This window comes from Puntigrus tetrazona, chromosome 15, assembly GCF_018831695.1.
Source record: "Puntigrus tetrazona isolate hp1 chromosome 15, ASM1883169v1, whole genome shotgun sequence".
NCBI lineage: Eukaryota > Metazoa > Chordata > Actinopteri > Cypriniformes > Cyprinidae > Puntigrus > Puntigrus tetrazona.
In genome coordinates, this window is record NC_056713.1 from 2,029,019 (window position 1) to 2,047,544 (window position 18,526).

Genomic DNA, 18,526 nt, shown 5'->3' on the forward strand with positions numbered 1-18,526 from the left:
TTTCCTTGTCATTTTAGAAATTCTGATGGTTAACATACTGCATAAATCAATAAGTTACCGTCTCAGCTCACCTGTAGTGTGGAAAGCTCCTCTTCCTCCTGAGGTCTTGACTACTGTGAGAGTGTGTCTTAAGTCCAGGTGTATTTCATCCCTCTACCCCTCCCTGCCTCCCAGAGCATTCGTAAATCGGACGGGCCAACCATTCTTTGAAACGCATTTATTAGCCCATAAACACCGGCCTTCAAACTATGATAAAATACCACTGAGCCCAACCTTTGGAGTCATTGCCCAAGGGAAGTCCAATTACATCACAGTATAAAACGCTGGGAGTGATCGTGGCCATTTTCTTTCTCGCCTTTGAAGCAATGGACCTCAGAGAGCTCTCGGACGTCGGTACGAGATGCTACGATGGTGTCAGATCGATCATTCTGATGGATGACCAAGTCCAAACGGTCTTAAATAAAGTTTTACCTGATGCACTGAAGAGAGCCGTCTTTTTCTAGCAGGTGATGCATGACCTTTTTAAAAGAACCAGAAAAAGAGAGATTGACTGAGGCTTGGCGTCCGTTCAGATGCTTCAAAAAAGACAAATCCACACACCGATGCCTGTGTCAGACAAAGACTTTATTTATTTCGAAGCACAAAGAGCGGCCATACACAGCAGCTGCACAGATATGAGATGAATATGTATTAAATTCCTCTCTAATAGCGAAGCGTCTGTAGCGTTAGACTGTGTTCTTGAATACATGTGATTAATATTCTGTGGAACGCTTCTCTCTTTATAAACTGGCCTACATTTCTACAGCTCTCGTAGGTTTATCACAGCAAGTGATGTGTGGAACAACACACACACACACTCACATACATACGCAGACGCACACAAATGCAAAGGTTGGTCTCTTTAGAGGCCGATATTTTGGTCCCATTGAACAGTGTTTATAAATATGAGTGATATGAAAGCATTAATTCGCCCAAAAATGTTCTGTCATTGTTTACTCAACCTCATGTAGTCAAAGTTCACCGTAGTCTTGCGTAGCCAGACCACCAGGCCGACGGCTGAAGGTCTGGAATCCGTGGTAGCGTTCATTGGCCAAGGCCCGCCCATGAGGCAGTTTGACTGACACGTCAAACAACCAATCACAATTTGTTTCACTCAGCGTTTCGTTTCGGGGCGTGGAAATGTAAAACTCTTGCACGTATTTTAAGTGCTGCGAAATTTAAATGTCACATACTTTTTCAAATCCAGTGTTTAGTTGATCTCGATAAGCTCTCACAGTTAAAATAACACGACACACGTCTCCCGGAAATCCTGTATAATTCGATAAATCTGTCGACAACTTGAAGTGTTTCCACTTATTGTGTCATATTCATCAGAACTTTTTCCAACCCTTATGAAAATTAATCACAGAAACCGTAGTTTAACCAAGGTATTTGTAGTAAAACTGTCCCGAAACAACTTGGTTACAGCACTTTTACTACAATAAAACCATGAGGGCCTGTGTCCGCACACAAATAAAGTTCGGCTGCATATGCTCTATTATACCTTATGCTTGATTTTACCGTATGGAAACAGCTGCTTGGACGTTCAGCAAAATATCTCCTTTTGTGCTCCACATAACAAGCTTTAATGACATGAGGGTGAGTAGACAATACTAAAATATTTATTTGTGGGTGAACTATTCCTTTTAAGAAAGTGAATACGTAGGCTACAGAAGACATGTGATAGTAAAGATAAACGACACGAGTTTGTGGCACTATGGTGAAGTGAACTGCTTCTGCGGTCTTGCTCTCAGGCCGCAGACATTTAGGCTGTGGGTCCGAATGGGGGCTTTGAGCCCGGCAGTGTTGCAGCTGATCAGAGGACGGCCCCCTGTGGTACAGTGGTGGTACTGTATTGTTTTTGTGCTTGGTCTGGGTACAATGGTCGAAAGATTGTCGGGAGGAGGAGCCCTGAATGTGGGCATACATACACTCACACACACACACACACGCATTCATACAAACTCTATAGGGTCTATTCATCCGCGCGCACACATGCATACACCGTATATTCAAATATATTTTCTGCACCACATATGAATCAATACTTATATTAAATACTTTAAATATTTGTGCATATAATCTATACAATCTACAAGAGAAAAAACAGCAGGTGCGACACAAATGACAATAACAAGTGGTCTTACCAACAATAACGATAACAGTTAATCACTGTTGGATGTTAAGATGTTTTTTTTTTTTTTGTTTTTGTTTTTTTAAGAGACAGTTCAACCAAAAATTACAACTATAGTGTTTTTGTTCTTTTTTAGGTTTTGCCATTATATAACAAGGGCTAAACGAACAATCTTTAATATGATCTGTTCTCGTGTTCAACGCTAAAAAAATAACTGCATACAGATTTGGAAGGAGAATATACATTTTTGGGTGAACTGTTCCTTTTAAACCTCATGCACAAGTTCGGTTGGGGAGGAGCCAAAAATGTTAAGAATGATCTGCAGAAAGTGGCTAGTTTTGCTAAAACAACTCACTCAAGACGGACTGTTGCAAAAGGGCACGGACGAAAAGACGGATACGGTTACTGTTAACGTGACAGGACTAGAGGTCTACGTACAAGACACTGACCCATTAAAAATCCAAGTCATAGTCGCCTCCCCCACAAATCTGTCTCCTCGCTATCCTCTCATAGCCGTGGTCTGGAATCAGCTTCATCATCATCAGCATCCGCAGCATCAGTGAAGTTGTTCAGCCACAGCTATGTGTTCAACATCACTGAGAAGAAATACAGCCGATATTACATAGTAAAGCAAGCGTTCTGCTAATTTCTGATTCCATAATCACACTTTCAAAAAGAAAAACCCGGTCTCGTGGCATAAACGTACCTTGGTGCACTTTTTAGCAAGACACGAAATATGTACCAATAAGTACATATCACTGAAGTTTCCAAAAGAGATGAAGACTAGAGGCAGTAAAACTCTGACACCTTTTATTCCTTTTCATACAAATGTATAGAGTTTCGATTATTAAAGTATGACTTCAGAACAATATTAATATGCTGGGAGATTTGAAAACTGATGCTTTTGAACATTAGCCTCACACATATCCAGCTTCCTATCCATGGGTTTTCAGAAGTAAAGGAATGTACTTTAGAGGCGACGAGCTCCAACCTAAACTCTACCATGTAACAAATGCGTTTTTAAATCAGCTTTGCATTTGGTGACCCTGTCGGGTAGATTTAGGGTTGGATTTGGCATAGGGCATATTTCCCAAATGACTGAGCATTAACTTTCAGCAACAGTCCATTCTGAACCGCCACAATACATACGTCGACGTATGTTCAAGCATCGAATCTGTGTTTTAGCACCACTCAGTGGATATTTTACTTTAAAAAAAGCAGTAACGCATGTAAAAATGGTGTCGCTCAAAAAGTGCACAGAGGTACATATTTTTATGAGACACAGATTGCAGAAAATGTCTCTGTACCTGGACTGTTTCAGTTTTCAGCTTTAGGGGTCTCCTTGGCTTTATGAAAAAAAAAGAACATCAGTTAAACCTGCTCTTAAAAATGACCAATGCGTATTATAAGAGATCGTATTGAATCTCACCCTTGGAGACCATGAGGTTCTCTGCTTGAGCTTCTTCATCTCCTGGAGCCCTGAGAAAATATATAGTGCGAAGAAAATCACAAGCGATGGTTATAAACCCATGCAGCACAGAGAATCAGAAAGGCTGTATTGGACTTACCTGGGCTTCTGGTTGATACTGCAGCGGCATCTGCGGCCTGCAGAGTGCACACAAGCAAAACGCTTTAGATCAAACGGATGAATGTCAAACCATACAAACGACCCGTCGGGTTTTATTTTGTGATAATGACTGGGATAATAATCCCTCACATATGTTATTCTTGTAACTCGAATGAGATGTTGATGGCAAGCACGTCTTCATTTATATCTCTGCCAGTGAGTGTGACATATATTCATGCATCTCCGTTTCATAATACAACTTCATCTCATGCTTAGTGGAATAAAAGCACCGCTGTATAATTGTTATCTATTGTGCGGCAGCTCGGTTTAGCTTTTGTTCTCTGATCTCTTTTGTTTTGTGCTAATATCTGCATGGTTTAGCTTCTGAACGAAGAGGATGAGTTCAAAATAATACATGAAGAAAAATGTTTCTTACTGAGAATAAGGAGCACTCCCAGAGCAAACAGCACCACAGCAAACGCCAATCCGCCAATCCTCAAACTCTCGTAGTCTGTTTGAGAAATAAAAGCTTATGTTAAAAAAAAAAGTTTAATGCAACTGTCACACGTGGACTCCTTTTTGTTGTTGTTTTTGTCTTGGGCCATGTGCCCTGTGTGACCTACTTTTAGTTAATTGTCTTATCGTGTTCAGCTGCGTCTCGTTTATTAAGTATTTACGTTGTGTATTTAAGTCCAGTGTGTTTGTATTCAGTTTGTCCGACTTCGTCTTTAATGCGTGTGGTTTTTGTTCTATCTGCCCGTATGAAACTATATTGATATTTCTGTTACTTTGCAGAAGATTAAAACTTTTTAAGTTTGTTTAACTCGTCGAGTCCTTCTCACAGAATTGCAAAGTAACACACTGAATTAGACTGAATTTCTTAAAGAAATCATTTTAATTTTATTTAAAACAATTATTATATTTTTTTAACAGTATAGGTATTTGTGACCATAGCAATTTTAGTTTGAACACTTGATTTGCTATATACTTGGATCGCTGTCTGTCTTTAAAGTCATTTCTTGGATTATCTGTGCCTTAGATACAGATCTCTAGCTGAATGAAATAGTTAATTCTAATGCATTTACACATATGCAGCATTTTTGTTACTAGCCCTGAACTTTCAATGTCACAGATCACCCTAGGCCAGTGTGTGTTTTTAGTTATTCTGCAAATACTGCAGTCTCCAATGCATTTTTCCAAGGAAAACCCCTGGAGCAATTTGGGGTTAAGGTACATAGCTCAGTTGTAACATTAACCGCTAAGTTCCCACCATCCATCCATCCTGGGTGTTCGGCTGAATTTTGTTTCTGTCAAACACAACACCAGCTCGCAGGCCCAAGAGATAAGCTCTGGACTCAAACTAAAAAAAAAATGATCTGTCTGAAGATTGCAGCTTTTTGCTTCTAGCGAACTCGAGGCGTGATGTTGTAATTGTGGCCTCACTCAGAAGTGGCTTGCCTCTAGCCACTCTCAAAAAGAGGCCAAACTTGTGTAGGGCTGAAGTGGTTGGGCAGCCAAAGATTTCTGGAGCTCTGTCAGTTGGAAACCGGCTTTTTGGTTTCTTCCCTGACAACTGCCCGTCTGATTGTACAGCTTGTTGTAGTACCTGCAATCTTTTTATTACATGTGCTCTATTTACATCTGGAACGACCCTTGTTTAACCACATATTTCATTGACAGGTTCTTTACAGCTGCCCAAGATGCATCAAGACAAACAAATACCATGTGGCCGCATGCTGCAAATGTGGTTTGAGTGGATACAAAATATAATTACTCAAGTCACTCAGGACTATTTACAAATTTCCAGATATTAAATAGTGTCTGGAGATGATCAAAATACTGGCTAAAATTTAAGAAACAAAAAATCTAATTTAGATCTCATTTTGATATGCTGCATTAGGGTGTAATTGCATTCTGATGGCACAGATGAATATGACTGTACGAAGTGTGTCTGTACAGGTAACGCAAGCCACCTGTCTGGGTACCTGCTGTTCAAGAAGTATGTTCCTTATAAAGTGCCACAATCCTTGTTATGTAAGTAAATACTGAACTGTGTAAGCTTTAGTAAGTATTGATTCATACCGTATACAAATGGTTTCAATCCCTTGTCTTTTCCATCTGATTGAAAACAATAAGAAATTACACATGAAGCTTTTTATACATATATGAGGTAAAATGGTAATATGTAGTGATGTGGCGAATGAAATAAAGCATAACTTGCCTTGGACAGCAGATTCAGACAAAGCTGAGACGGAAGATCAATGCAGAGGCCAAATCCATTATGAGAAAAGAGAAAAACAGAGGAATCATTAGTATTATGGATCTTTATATTCACAAAAACGTCCAATATGTGAAACAAGATTTCAGCATTGCATTATGTTGTGTGTGGTGGGTGTTTTTGCTTGTTGAGAAAGATCGCAGAGCCCTAAGCTAGATGCAGTATTGGCAGGAATGTGACACTGCCTAATGAATGTGTGATCTGATTCTGGCATAATAACAGGGGTTTTGACAGGGTCAATACAATTTGTTGTATATCATACTCTGAGAATCCATTAGACTAAATCGATGCCCGTGAGACAGGAGGGAAAGCTCATAATGAGTAACATCTTGATTTGTCTTCACTGTAGCACTAAAACAAGTTAAAAAATGATTTTTTAAACACTCTAGGATGGGACTTATGCTTTTAAAATTGTCTGAATCAACCCCATATATTGTTACAATACAGTTGATTGTATACTAGACTGGAATAAGCTTTTAAGGAGTTAACAGTGTTTAATACAAGTCTGGCAGTTTATTAAATCAAATCATCTATATAAAAGTCTCTTAATATAATGTTCGACAGCGGATAATTTGACAATTGAAGGTATTTATAGCTTTATAGCTCTGTTGATCATTTTACTTTCAGACATTTTTACTCATAGATGCCTGAAGGAAGAGTGGGGGAAAAAAGGTTGATGAAAAATAACACACTTATAATGGAAGGAAGAAAGAATTAAGGGAAGAACAGGATAGTGAAGGGTGGATGGATGCAAGGAAGAAAGGAAGGAAGGGAGGGAAAAATGATGGATGGATGGATTGATTCACAGAAGGATGAAAGAAAGGAAAGAACATTGAAGGATGGATGGATGGAAGGGAGCGAGGGAGGGAAGAAAATGACAGTGAAGGTAGGATGCGTGAATGGAAGAATGAATGAATAAAAGGACAGTAAAGGATGGAAAGATGATGGAAGAATGAAGGGATGAAAAGGACAGCGAAAGAAGGAAGGATGGATGGATTGAAGGAGGAAAGATGGGAAGAAAAGGAGAGTGATAGAAAAAAAGTGACGGAATATGAATAAAGGGAACATAAGGACACTGTAGGAACAAATAAAATGACAAGAAGAAAAGACAGTGAAGAAATGATAGATGGAGGGCGAGAAGGAAAATGTAGAAAGAAATAAAGATGGAAAAGAGGAACAATGAAGGGAATGAAGGGACAAAGAAGGAAGGAAAAAAGTCAATGAATGGAAAAAAGGGACAGTAAATAAAGAAAATGGATGATAGAAGGAAGGGACTATACAAGAAGAACCAATAAAGAGAAGAAAGGGACAGTGAATGAAAGAATTTAAGAAGGACGGAGTATTAAAAAAGAGGAGACTGGTCAATTACCGGTTTGAGATCATGATTAAATGATGAAATATTACCAGTACCAGTAAATTGCCATTTTGATGCTATGTGTGAAGAAAGCGTAAGATCCAGATGAGCATGTACAAAGTCAGGACACACTGACACCTGCTTTAGAAGTCTGCTCTGCACCAATTATAACATTCTGAAGGAGATGACAAGATTACTCCAGAATCTTTGGGACCAGCTTGAACCAGCTGTAGAGAAATCTTTAATACTGAAAATTACTACATTTTGTCTACACTGATTTGTGGAACAACGGTAAGCAGTACTGGCATCTGAGATTCTATAAAGAGCTTTATCTCACCTTTATTTTCAATGGAGGGAATATAGTGGTAGCAGTGTGAAAGATAACCAGATAAAAACTAGTCAGCAAAGCTTTTAGTGGTGGGCGAGGGACTTGTTAACAAAGCTAAAGGATGAATTTTTTACCAGTTAGAGAGCTCTCTGTGTGTGTGTGTGTGTGTGTGTGTGTGTGTGTGTGTGTGTGTGCGTGCGTATGAATCTGGTGCACATCTGCTGGCAGTTTAATGTGGCCTAATTGTGGATAAGGTGGAGTGTTATTTAAATGGATGCTCTCATTTCACAAATTAAGTTTGTTTGGCAAAAGCTTGACAGCAATTCACAGACATGTTAAAGCACAAACACAGCTTTAGACGAGTCTAATGGAGAACTATAGAGAGCACACGCACATACACGGGATCCCAGATTACAGAGGTCATTGATCAAATTTTCAGTTAAGAACTCTAGGATGGCGCTAATGCGTCGTGTCATGCCTTTGCCCCATGCTTTTCCAGTTCTTTCCAATCCCAGCAGACACAGGGAGTCTAGAGTGAAATGGACTGGGGGGGGGGGACTTACCCGCCACATAGACTAGGAGGGAAAAAAGGAAGACCAGAACAGTTTCCATGGCAACTGCAATGAGGAGAGAGAAAGAAAGTGAGAAAGAGATAGTAAATAGAGTGAGAATCGGTGTTAGTGGGTTACATGCTGCACCATGTACAGAAAGACTAGAAAGTTCTCACAAGCTCACATTATTTATAATCACGATTATGCTCCGTCCTTGACTGGCGCGTTGTCACTGTACCTATGCAATATTGAAAGAGCACAGAGTCGAATTTAGACTCATAAATATCACAAATACGTATCTTGTGGTTTTTGAAATATGTTCCCTGCTTTTTTTCTGACATTTTATGAAATGGCTGGATTAAGTAGTAACGCAAGTCAGGATGTTACACTGTTTGTCGAATTATTTTACAATATAAACAGACGCTGCCGTTCTAAGGATTGGGATCCGTGTATATTTACATATGTACATATTTATTGATTGATTGATTGATTGACTTATTGATTGATGCGCATTTGTTGAGCATACCAGACAATCAAAAATGCAGTAAAACTATTGTTTAGTTTTATGTATTTTAATTATATCATTATAGTCATATACTATATAGAGGTGGGGAAGGTTCTGCAAATTGCTACAGCAAGCATTAGTCATATATTTGAATGCTGAGCAGTGAGCTCATTGGCTACCGATACAGGAGAGAACCAATCAGCTGTGCCATTAGGTCAGATTCAGTTAGACCTATTGGACTGCACTGCATGGATTATTTAATAATTATTATAATTATTATATTACCTTGTAGGTAATTGTGGAACAATAAGTTGACTGTGAGAACAAAACAAAGTCAGTGACATGACATCATCTTTATAATCTGTTAAAGGGTCCTAATTTAGACTAGCTGTTACAGTACAATTAATAGCATGATTACTAACTACCTTTAATCATTCATTCTGTCACCGAACCTTTAATGCTGCAAATTAAAATATTCTTCATTTTGATTTCAGTGTTTCCTGTAGTGCACTCAGTACTGAATTTTACCAAAAAAAGCAAGCAATAAAATATCAAATAAATAAATGACAATCAACAGCATGAACCAAAACAATATATTTTTACCATTGTAATGGCATTTTTCAAGTTTTATTAAAAGTATGTAATCTAAATGAAATAAAAAAAAAAATTCATGTTTATAAGCTTTTTTTTTTTTTACTTTTCGAATGAAAACAATTTAATCTGACGAATACATTATCGTCGCATGAAATGAGTATTAATAAAAACATTTGATAAAAAGCATATCTGTACAGCAGAGGTGGCTCAGAACACAAAAGTGAGTTCATTCAAATGATTCATTCATCAATGAATCAGGTGGCTGTCTTTATGAATGGGTAATCGTCACTGACTCATTAGATTAGTTTACAACTATTTTTTGTAGCAAAATAAGGCCGTAGTGGTATAGTCAGACAACTTAATAGGCTTTTAACCTGTTTATTAAACTGTAATTAAATTGAACTGTCTATTAAATCAATATCACATTCACAAACTAGCTTAATAATTTTGAAAAGCTCTCTTTAAAAGCTCTCACCCTCCTTAGTTCATCGCGGAGTGCGCGAGTGAGCTCTCTTACACTTTAAATAAGCAAGACTCAAAACACGTGCAAATAATACTTTCCGTCACCTGTCGTTGAGTTATTTTTTTTTTACAAAGTTATGTTAGGTGTTTCTGGCACCAAATTGTAGCTTTTTAATTCTTACATTTTATAAATGTTTACATTTGCTGCATTGGTTAAAATTTATGGGGCGGTCACATGATGAACAAAGGACTCAAACCCAAAGAGATATAAGTAATTACTACTTTTTTTTTTAGCAAAAACACTGAATTTGATATTAAAACTACACATGCGGTTTAATAATTTGTTATCATATTTTGGAGTTTTACATTTATGTTTACAGAATTCATCCCATTTATTGGTACGTGTATTAGTCTATGAATTACTTGAATTCAATATTCTAGTATTTGTGCATCTATAAAGGTGTTCATATGAACATTTTTTTGCATTTATTACCTTATTTCAATATGATAATATTGTACAGTTTAAAATCTGTGGAAGCATGCAAAATGATAGAAGCATACTTAACACGCATTTGCCTTTAAAGTGAGCTGTCTTACTTTCTCTATACGTCTTTTTCTTTAACTTTCTGTCAATGAGTGCTGTACAAACATTTGTTACAGAAGTCGTTTGTTCTGTGTCATAAGCAGGGTATTGCTCGATTCTGTCAGCGGTTTCACAATCCCTACGACAGCTATCAGGGACCCAGAACAGTGTCATTTACTAGAACATTAAGCATTGAAGAGCCATCGACAAGCAAATGAAACGGTGTAGAGCAGATTAACTGCCCTTGACCGCAGGAAGGACATTTATCCTTTTTTTCTGAGTGTTTCAACAAATGGGTTGTGTCACAGGTACAATATTTTCAAATGGATAATTTATTTACCAAATCACGACACAGTCGTTGAGCTCAGCTTTCAAACTTATAATAATCTAACCACCATGTGACAATTACAACCTGGTCTCCTAAAATATGTATCTCTGTGCGCTTTTTGTGCAATACCATTTTTTCGTGCTTTACTGCATCTTTCACTGCAGAGTTTTGAAGCTCCTCGCCTCAAGAGTACCTCTCTGGACTCCATGAGATACGAACCTTTTCATATATATGAGAGCCCATAGGTATGAAGCTGGATATGTGTGATACTAATGTTTCAAAAGCATCAGTTTTCAAATATCCCAGCATATTAATATTGTTTTGAAGTCATGACATGATATTTCTTGAGTAATTGTGCAAAAATTACACTTTATTAATCGAAACTCTGTAAATGTGTGAAAAGGTGTCGAAGTTGTACTGACTCTAGTGTTAATTTCTTTTGGAAACTGCATTAATATGTACTTGTTGGTACGTGTCTTGCTAAGAAGTGCACCTAGGCACCGTTTAGGGCACTCGTGAGACCAGGCAGGACAATTATAGTTTTTTTTTAAAGTCATCTTTAACATATTTAAGTCATTATAACAAGTTATGGATATTACTTCCATAATCTTCTTTACACACAAGAAAAATACTAAACTAAAAATACCAAACCACCCTGCTGCTTCCCAAACCTTTAGAGCCAGCCCTGCCATTGCCACCCTGCTGTTAAGTAGGGCACCGTCATCTCTAAATGGTGTCATGGTCAACCTGTAAAGAGAACCGGGTCATTCTGAGAAAACATTGTTCCTAGGATTAACATGATGCTGCTAATACACACTGCGTTCATATAACTCTGTTTAAATTGTAAGGCAACACGTATGGCCATAATACAATACTGTCATTTTTAAATAAATTCTATTAATATAAAACTATGTGGTTCTTTAATGTGTAGTGACAGATCGCTGGCGGATAGCAGCGTAATATATGCTTTCAGATTGGTCAAATCACCGGTCAGTCAGAATGATGAATAAAAAATAAACTCTAAGAAGAAAAAAAGTCCAATATGTTCTCAGAATGTATTTATATGACGCATGTATTTATATGAAATTTCAAGTTTATATCATATAATTCTGAGAAAAAAAATCTTTTTTTTGGATTAATTGGCAGAAAAGGGCTTCCATAACAGTCTGACATTTTGTCTAGAATGAGAAAGCATAACACGGACCAGCAAAACAACCCTGCAACATTGTTTATGCTGAATTTTTTTGGAGAAAACACTAAATTGTCTTGTTCTTAAAACTGGTGCTACCAGGATTACCTATTGAACTATTGAAGTTCTGTATGTTTGAGTCTCAGATTTGTAACTTGGTTGAAATAATAGTGCTTTGGCACTTTGTAAGGCAGAAACCACAACAAATTTTTGGCCATTGAAAAGGTCAATACAGTTTTTGACAATACTCTGAATATGGGACATATTAGTCTTTGGATTAATGGGATTTTCTCTCTGTAGAGTAACTATAGTTAATGCAATTATGTCTCATAATGTTGTACTCATTAGAGCCAACAGATACAGCAGACCTCTTGGTTACCAGATGTCCAAACAGAAGGAGCAAATAAGCCAAAAGCACAAGGAAATGGTGGGCATCTGGGAAATTTAGTTCTATGGCTACCATCTGAACCTAATTTTCTTTTCAGCTGTATCTACAGACACATGGCTTTACAGCGATCTTATGTGTGATAATGTTAACACAGCGTAATGCCTCCCTTATCTTTGTTTTTTTAATTTTTTAAGAGCTTCTTTCTTATCATCATGTCACACATTCTAGAGGCACTGCGTTCTGCTAATGGACGATATCAGACTCATCATGAATTCATAGGGACCAGAATGAGACGATAATAACAACAAAGTTGTTAGTTTGTTTAACTGGTTCAATCTTACCTAAAGATACAGTCTTAGGTCACAGATAATAGTACTAACGGCAATTGCAAACCTTCTATAATGTGATGTAACAGGGCATTGTGGGTATATTGTAAACAACTGTCAAATGAGTTTGACTCCTCCCAACGGCAAGCAGTCCCTTAGAGAAATGAACAGAAACCATCCACACTTCAGAGTAAAGAGTGCCCACCCATAAAAATCGATTTTATCGATGGCACTGACTAAAGAGAGTTATTGGTAGGGATAGAGTTAGGATACGTTTTTTCTTCTTCACAAATGTGCTTGGATAAATCACTGGTTCCTCGTTGACCTCAAATAAGTTTCTTTGTGGATAGAAAGTCAATAAGTAGTCTATGCATGACTAAACAAACACCTTTTAATGGTATTTAAGAAAGTGTGGGTCTGTACGTGATATTGAATTTTTTTTTCCATTATTTCAAATTTGTTTAAAATGGAAGGTAACATTTTGGAAGTGTTGCTGTTATTTATTTGTTTGTTTGCTTGTTTGTTTTTGTTAAATGCGTGTTTGAAAAAAGCCCTTATACCAGTGGTCAGCAACAGCCAAAACTGGCCCGCCAGCAATAATATCTGGCCCGCGCCTGCAGATTATTTTGATACCGGCTGGTTCTAAAATAGATCGGCCATGACAGCAACAGTTACTCACAATCACTTTGCAGTGTATACTTCACTTCCCGAGTTCTGTTCAGTCTCGCGCACAGCTGCGGCCGCAAAGCTTTTAAAGTATACTCGGATGAGTGTGGATGAATGAGCTCGACACGTACTCAGTACCGCCTACTTGACTTGCTCTGTCTCAACATTCAACTCGCATGTGCTGTTGTACGCTGTCTGCGCGGTTTCAAAAAATTGCCTGCATGTGTAACCAATCAGATTTGAAGAACCAGTTTATAGTTTTTATGAAGTTTAGACTTAAAATCAGTGTGTGGTGCTTTTATAGCCGTGTCATTCATCTATCATGTCCTCTGATTGTTTGGTATTGCTCATGGGTAGGGTTAGGGTTAGGTTTAGGTGTAGAGACATGGTCAAAATTACATTTTTAGATTAAAATGTTGTTCCAGGAACACAAAGAACTCAGCAATCAGGATGTGCGTGTGGACCTGTTGGATGTTCTCTCACAACTGAACCGCAACAGGATACAGTATATACTGAGCTATACGCAGCTAAAAGTCAAAGCAACAACTTTACAAATGTTCACAAGCAAAGTAACTGTGTGAAAATTACACTTTATTAATTAAATGTTTACTACCCTAGTGTTCGTTTCTTTTGGAAACTGCAGTGATATGTACTTGTTTGGACGTATTTTGTGTCTCGCTAAAAAGGTACATTTATGCCATGAGACCAGGTAGCAACCCATATAGACCTCATTCAACTATTTAATAATCAATTAAGAAGAAATGTATACCTGTATGATATGTATGCTATACCCACATTGGACAAACATTTTGGAAAATGGATGGATGCATGGATGATTTAGCTGCAGGTGCCGTATTATGGCTAAACGTGGAAATTCATTTGACACAGCTGTTCAATATAGGGCGAGTAAAATACCGTTTTAATAATCTGTAGACATTATATTGTCCACAATTTTCTGAAACTGATCCAAGATTAGGTAAAAACCATACACACTGATTCAACGGTCTGCCACTGGAGTCATAACTGATTCAAAATGTTTAAAAGATTTGATAGATCACCACTGGGGAGCAATCTCTGCCAACCCATGAATCACAGAAATACTTATAATGTAACAAAGCCTTGTTTACCAAAATCACGTAACTTTGGCAGTCTGAAAAATGCTACAAACATCTGGTTTGCAATGAATGATTCGCTAAGGATCCCAGGCTTTGGAGTGTTTCCTGCTCCGAGGTACTGAATGCACCTCTAATGTTCATTTCCAGTCAGCACTGTACTGGAGCACTGTATGAATTTTGTAGTTGATTGAAGTTAGGAGTTTTTCACAACTTTTGCATCATTTGCTTTCTCACGTACCATTTAATAAGTACGAAGCAAATGTGATTTATTTCCCATATCTTGGGGATGCGTAATCTTCTTAAGGTTGTGATCCATTTGCTTCGCACCTTTTGAACTACAAGTAGAAGCCAGTTGGTAACTCACGGACGCCAGGAGATGAGACTCGTCTGACATTAATTATCAAACACAGCCTCTGACCCCAGCAGACATATTGACAGACTGCTATAGTTAGATGCACCAATTCGTTTCTCCTTCCGAGTAAAAGCCTCCCCAGTCAGTCGCTGACCCATGTAATTCCCTCTTAAAGTCAATTGAGACTATGTTGTCGGCCACAGATATTTCCTGTGCTCCCAGGAGGACAAAAGGAAGACTGACTCTATATCTGGATGTCTTGCGAACGAGACGAAACATAATTTACTTGCGATGACTGTCGTATGAATTATGGATTTCTATACTGACGAGTTGCAAACACAAACAAACGACTGCCTGCGCAAACTCACAAAGGCTTTGGCAGAGTCGACCTAGATTATGTAAATTCGCTTTTCATTTACTCTTGAGTTTTAGTTTTAGGTGCTTGCATCATAACGTTTTCGAGTGTCCCGCCACGATCATCACGTAACAGAAGAGCATCTTATGTAAGACGCCAACCAGTCACAAACGAAGTGCATATGTTGCTGCGCTATTTTTGAAGGAACGGTTTTTCGTCATCGAATGCAGCTTGATCGTGTAAGCGGTAGTTGGTAGACCATATGTCAGGAGCTGAGAGAATCTGACCTCATTGATGTGACTCGTGCTATGAATGAGAGTGAATAATATCATCAACAGAGCCTGGCGCTGACTGAGAGCTCTCATGACTAGGTGTAAGAAGAGCGCAAGTGTTTACACGCCTTTATTCTGCCAGAACTGGAGCAGTTTCTCTCCCCATCTAATTAGCTTTCTCCTTTACACGCTTTAGACTCACTAAAAACTCCAACCAGGAGAGAAACTTGTCATGCCAGTTGCCATCTCTATTTTAGGCGGGGTGTGATAGGAAACACATGCAGCTAAGATCAATTATTTTTCATTTATTTATTTATTTTTACATAAAGCGTTTTGGGTTTTTAAGGAAAAGTATTTGGATTTAGAAAATGGATGTATTTATGCATAAATTGGTCATTAAACAACTGAAAATGCTGCAATAAGATGATATGGTGCAAATGACCGCACGAAAAATAACACGTAGTCCATATAAGACACATAATGCTAAAATAATGCAAAAAAAATCATGGCAAAAATGTACCTGGGTGCACTTTTTAGAGAGACACCATTAAGTACATATCGCTGCACTGAACACTAGAGGCGGTAAAACTCACCTTTTATTTCTTTTCGCACAAATTTACAGTTTCGATTAATAAAGTGTAATTTTCCTAGCTTCATATCTGAGTTTTCACAGATGGTGGGTTTGTCCGGCAGCTCATGTACACGACGAAAGCTCTCGTGTAACTACTGTTCGACAAAACAGTTCAAATCTGCATAAAAGGAAATTGAAATGACACGGTTGCATCAACACATACTTTTTTATATGGCCTTCGGGCAGGTGTAGGTTTGGATTGGGTGTAGGGCATATTTGCAACATGATAGAACATTAACTTTTAGCGACAGTCTGTGGATATTTAGCGTAATTAAATCACAGCAATACAGACATCTGCATAATAAAACGTGCCAGGGTTCACGTATTGAACCTGTGTTTTAGCATTTCACTTTTCCGTATTGAAAATAACAAAAAGTAAATGTTCATTTAAACGCTTTAATGGTTTTATAATGCTGCGGTGCTAATTATTACGGCTTTTACACACTTTGCTTTTGCAATCCATGTAGCGAATATTTCATATTTCAGACATAAAAAAACACTTCTCTCTCACTTCCAGTATCTGTTATATGTTGAAGGTGTTCTGTCGGATGACACAGCATGTCTGTGTTGCGTGTACTCTTATGTAATTTTCACTGTAGGGCTGCACGATTATGACAAAAATCATAACTGTTGATTATTCCCTTAAAATTGTATTAATAATAACGATTATACCTATTTACAATAAAAAGATTATACCATTATTTGAAGCAACTGCAACGCCATATTTTTACCTAAACATAAAACAAAAAAACATAACTGAAAAAATCTTTTCTATAGTATTACGCCTCAAATTTCCATTATATATTAAATCGGTTTATTCTTTAAATAAAAAAAGACAAAACTATAATTGGAATTGCAGTGTTATACTAAAACAAAAAAATATAACACTTAAAATAACCTGTAGAGAAAAACAATTAAATAAAAGAGCACACAGAATAACATAAGTGGACTTTTGAATAATTAATGTCCACTTTGGATGATTACATAATTGTAGCAATTAGTAACATTAGTAAATTAATTGTGCAGACCTATAGTGGTTAGTATGCTTTTATAGTTTTTTTTCCATAGCAGAAGATTAAAGTTATGTTTTATTTGTTTTTATTAATTTATTTTTACAGTGTGTCTATCATAATTTCACCTCCAGCACAAACTTCATTATTTGCCTTGAGCTTAGAATGCTGTGACCGTTTCCCTTCCCTCCCTTCCTCTGTTTTTATGAGCAAAATTATATCTGACCCCTTTGTGATCAACTAAATTGCATCTCTTTCATTTGGAAATAATGTGATACAGCATAAGTAAACTGCTGAAATGCCCGAGTGGGTGTTGATAACAGAAAATGCTAGTATGCAATGCGAAACAACAATGACGCACTGTATACTCTTTTCTTTTTTGGTAACCTCATATGATTTCTGATTAATACACCAGCTGTCAAATACAGTGTCAACCATAATTACTCCTTACCATGCTTCAGAAGAGTTATCGTGGCATATCTAGGATTTCAGTTTATCGAATAACATTTCGTTGCGAACAATAGGTCATCGTAGACTATTTAAGGTGAGACCCTTCAGTCTTTCATCACAACCACAACGAGGGTAAATTGTATCCATGACAACAAAGCTTTCATTGGCGCGCTGCCAGACGCGCCTCTACCAGGGTGCAGAAATATTGCTATGGCAACTGTATTCGTCAGGTGATTACGATTATTAGTACAAAAAGCTGGCTGTAGTTTTGATAGAGATAGCGATGCCGACCTAGAAACTGAAAATGAGGGCTATCGTTGTTTAAAAAGGGCACGACAATACCTTGCTCAGACATTTTGGCACATCAGACGTTATTTGGCAACGCGATGGCATTTAGTGCGTAACAGCGCATTATATAAAATCACATAAACGCGGGACGTGAGATGCATTTAATGAATTTATAAATTGTAGGGGTACGAGAACACTTTAATAACGATCATCTTGTCTTCACTGTGAAGGGGTTTGTTTGTGAAGCCCACTTCATCCCACTTATGACACGACTACTTACCAGAAAAGAACGTGATATTTTGATTTGAATTGCTATAATATTAAGATAAGTAAATGCAACCACTGAATCGGGTGTTCCAGAGCGCGCCGCGTAACGAGCACTTTAACTCTGCGCCCTCCGTTTAGAACGCATCGATCGGCGCCGAAGATAACGCGCTACCTGTTGTGCGCGGAGCTCGGTCGCGGTCATCATCGCACCCCTCCCAACTTGTGGGTTTCCTTCAGCACGCATACTGAAAGCTCATTTCCCCCACACTTTTTTTTTTTTTTTTTTTTTTTCACGCGCTGATACATTTTGCTCTTAGTAATTAAACTCTAATCCGCTCGCACACCTTCACCGTTCCCCCTCTCGTTCCAGACGGAGAATGAAGTGTATCGTCAATAAACGAATACGTTTCTCACATAACGATACGCCAAAACGCGACATAAACGATGCGCGGGGGTTACGTAAATAGTAACCCAGCGCTTTAATGAGGCGAAGC

General features: G+C 37.9%; 1 protein-coding gene across 2 annotated transcripts in view; it reads right to left on the reverse strand.

Moving 5' to 3' along the window:
• Nucleotides 1-603: 603 nt before the first annotated feature.
• Nucleotides 604-18,526, reverse strand: part of fxyd6 (FXYD domain containing ion transport regulator 6) — an 18,616-nt gene continuing 693 nt past the window's right edge. The window contains exons 2-10 of one of the 2 annotated variants that reach the window (XM_043259787.1): nt 8,436-8,489; nt 8,264-8,317; nt 5,962-5,985; nt 5,823-5,858; nt 4,177-4,251; nt 3,742-3,778; nt 3,603-3,652; nt 3,481-3,519; nt 604-2,769 (exon numbers count right to left, since the gene is read on the reverse strand). In XM_043259787.1, the coding sequence (XP_043115722.1) occupies nt 3,491-3,519; nt 3,603-3,652; nt 3,742-3,778; nt 4,177-4,251; nt 5,823-5,858; nt 5,962-5,985; nt 8,264-8,312 (300 nt within the window). In that variant the 5' untranslated portion in view covers nt 8,313-8,317; nt 8,436-8,489 and the 3' untranslated portion in view covers nt 604-2,769; nt 3,481-3,490. The remainder of the gene's footprint in view (nt 2,770-3,480; nt 3,520-3,602; nt 3,653-3,741; nt 3,779-4,176; nt 4,252-5,822; nt 5,859-5,961; nt 5,986-8,263; nt 8,318-8,435; nt 8,490-18,526) is intronic. The other variant, XM_043259786.1, reaches the window with a different exon arrangement.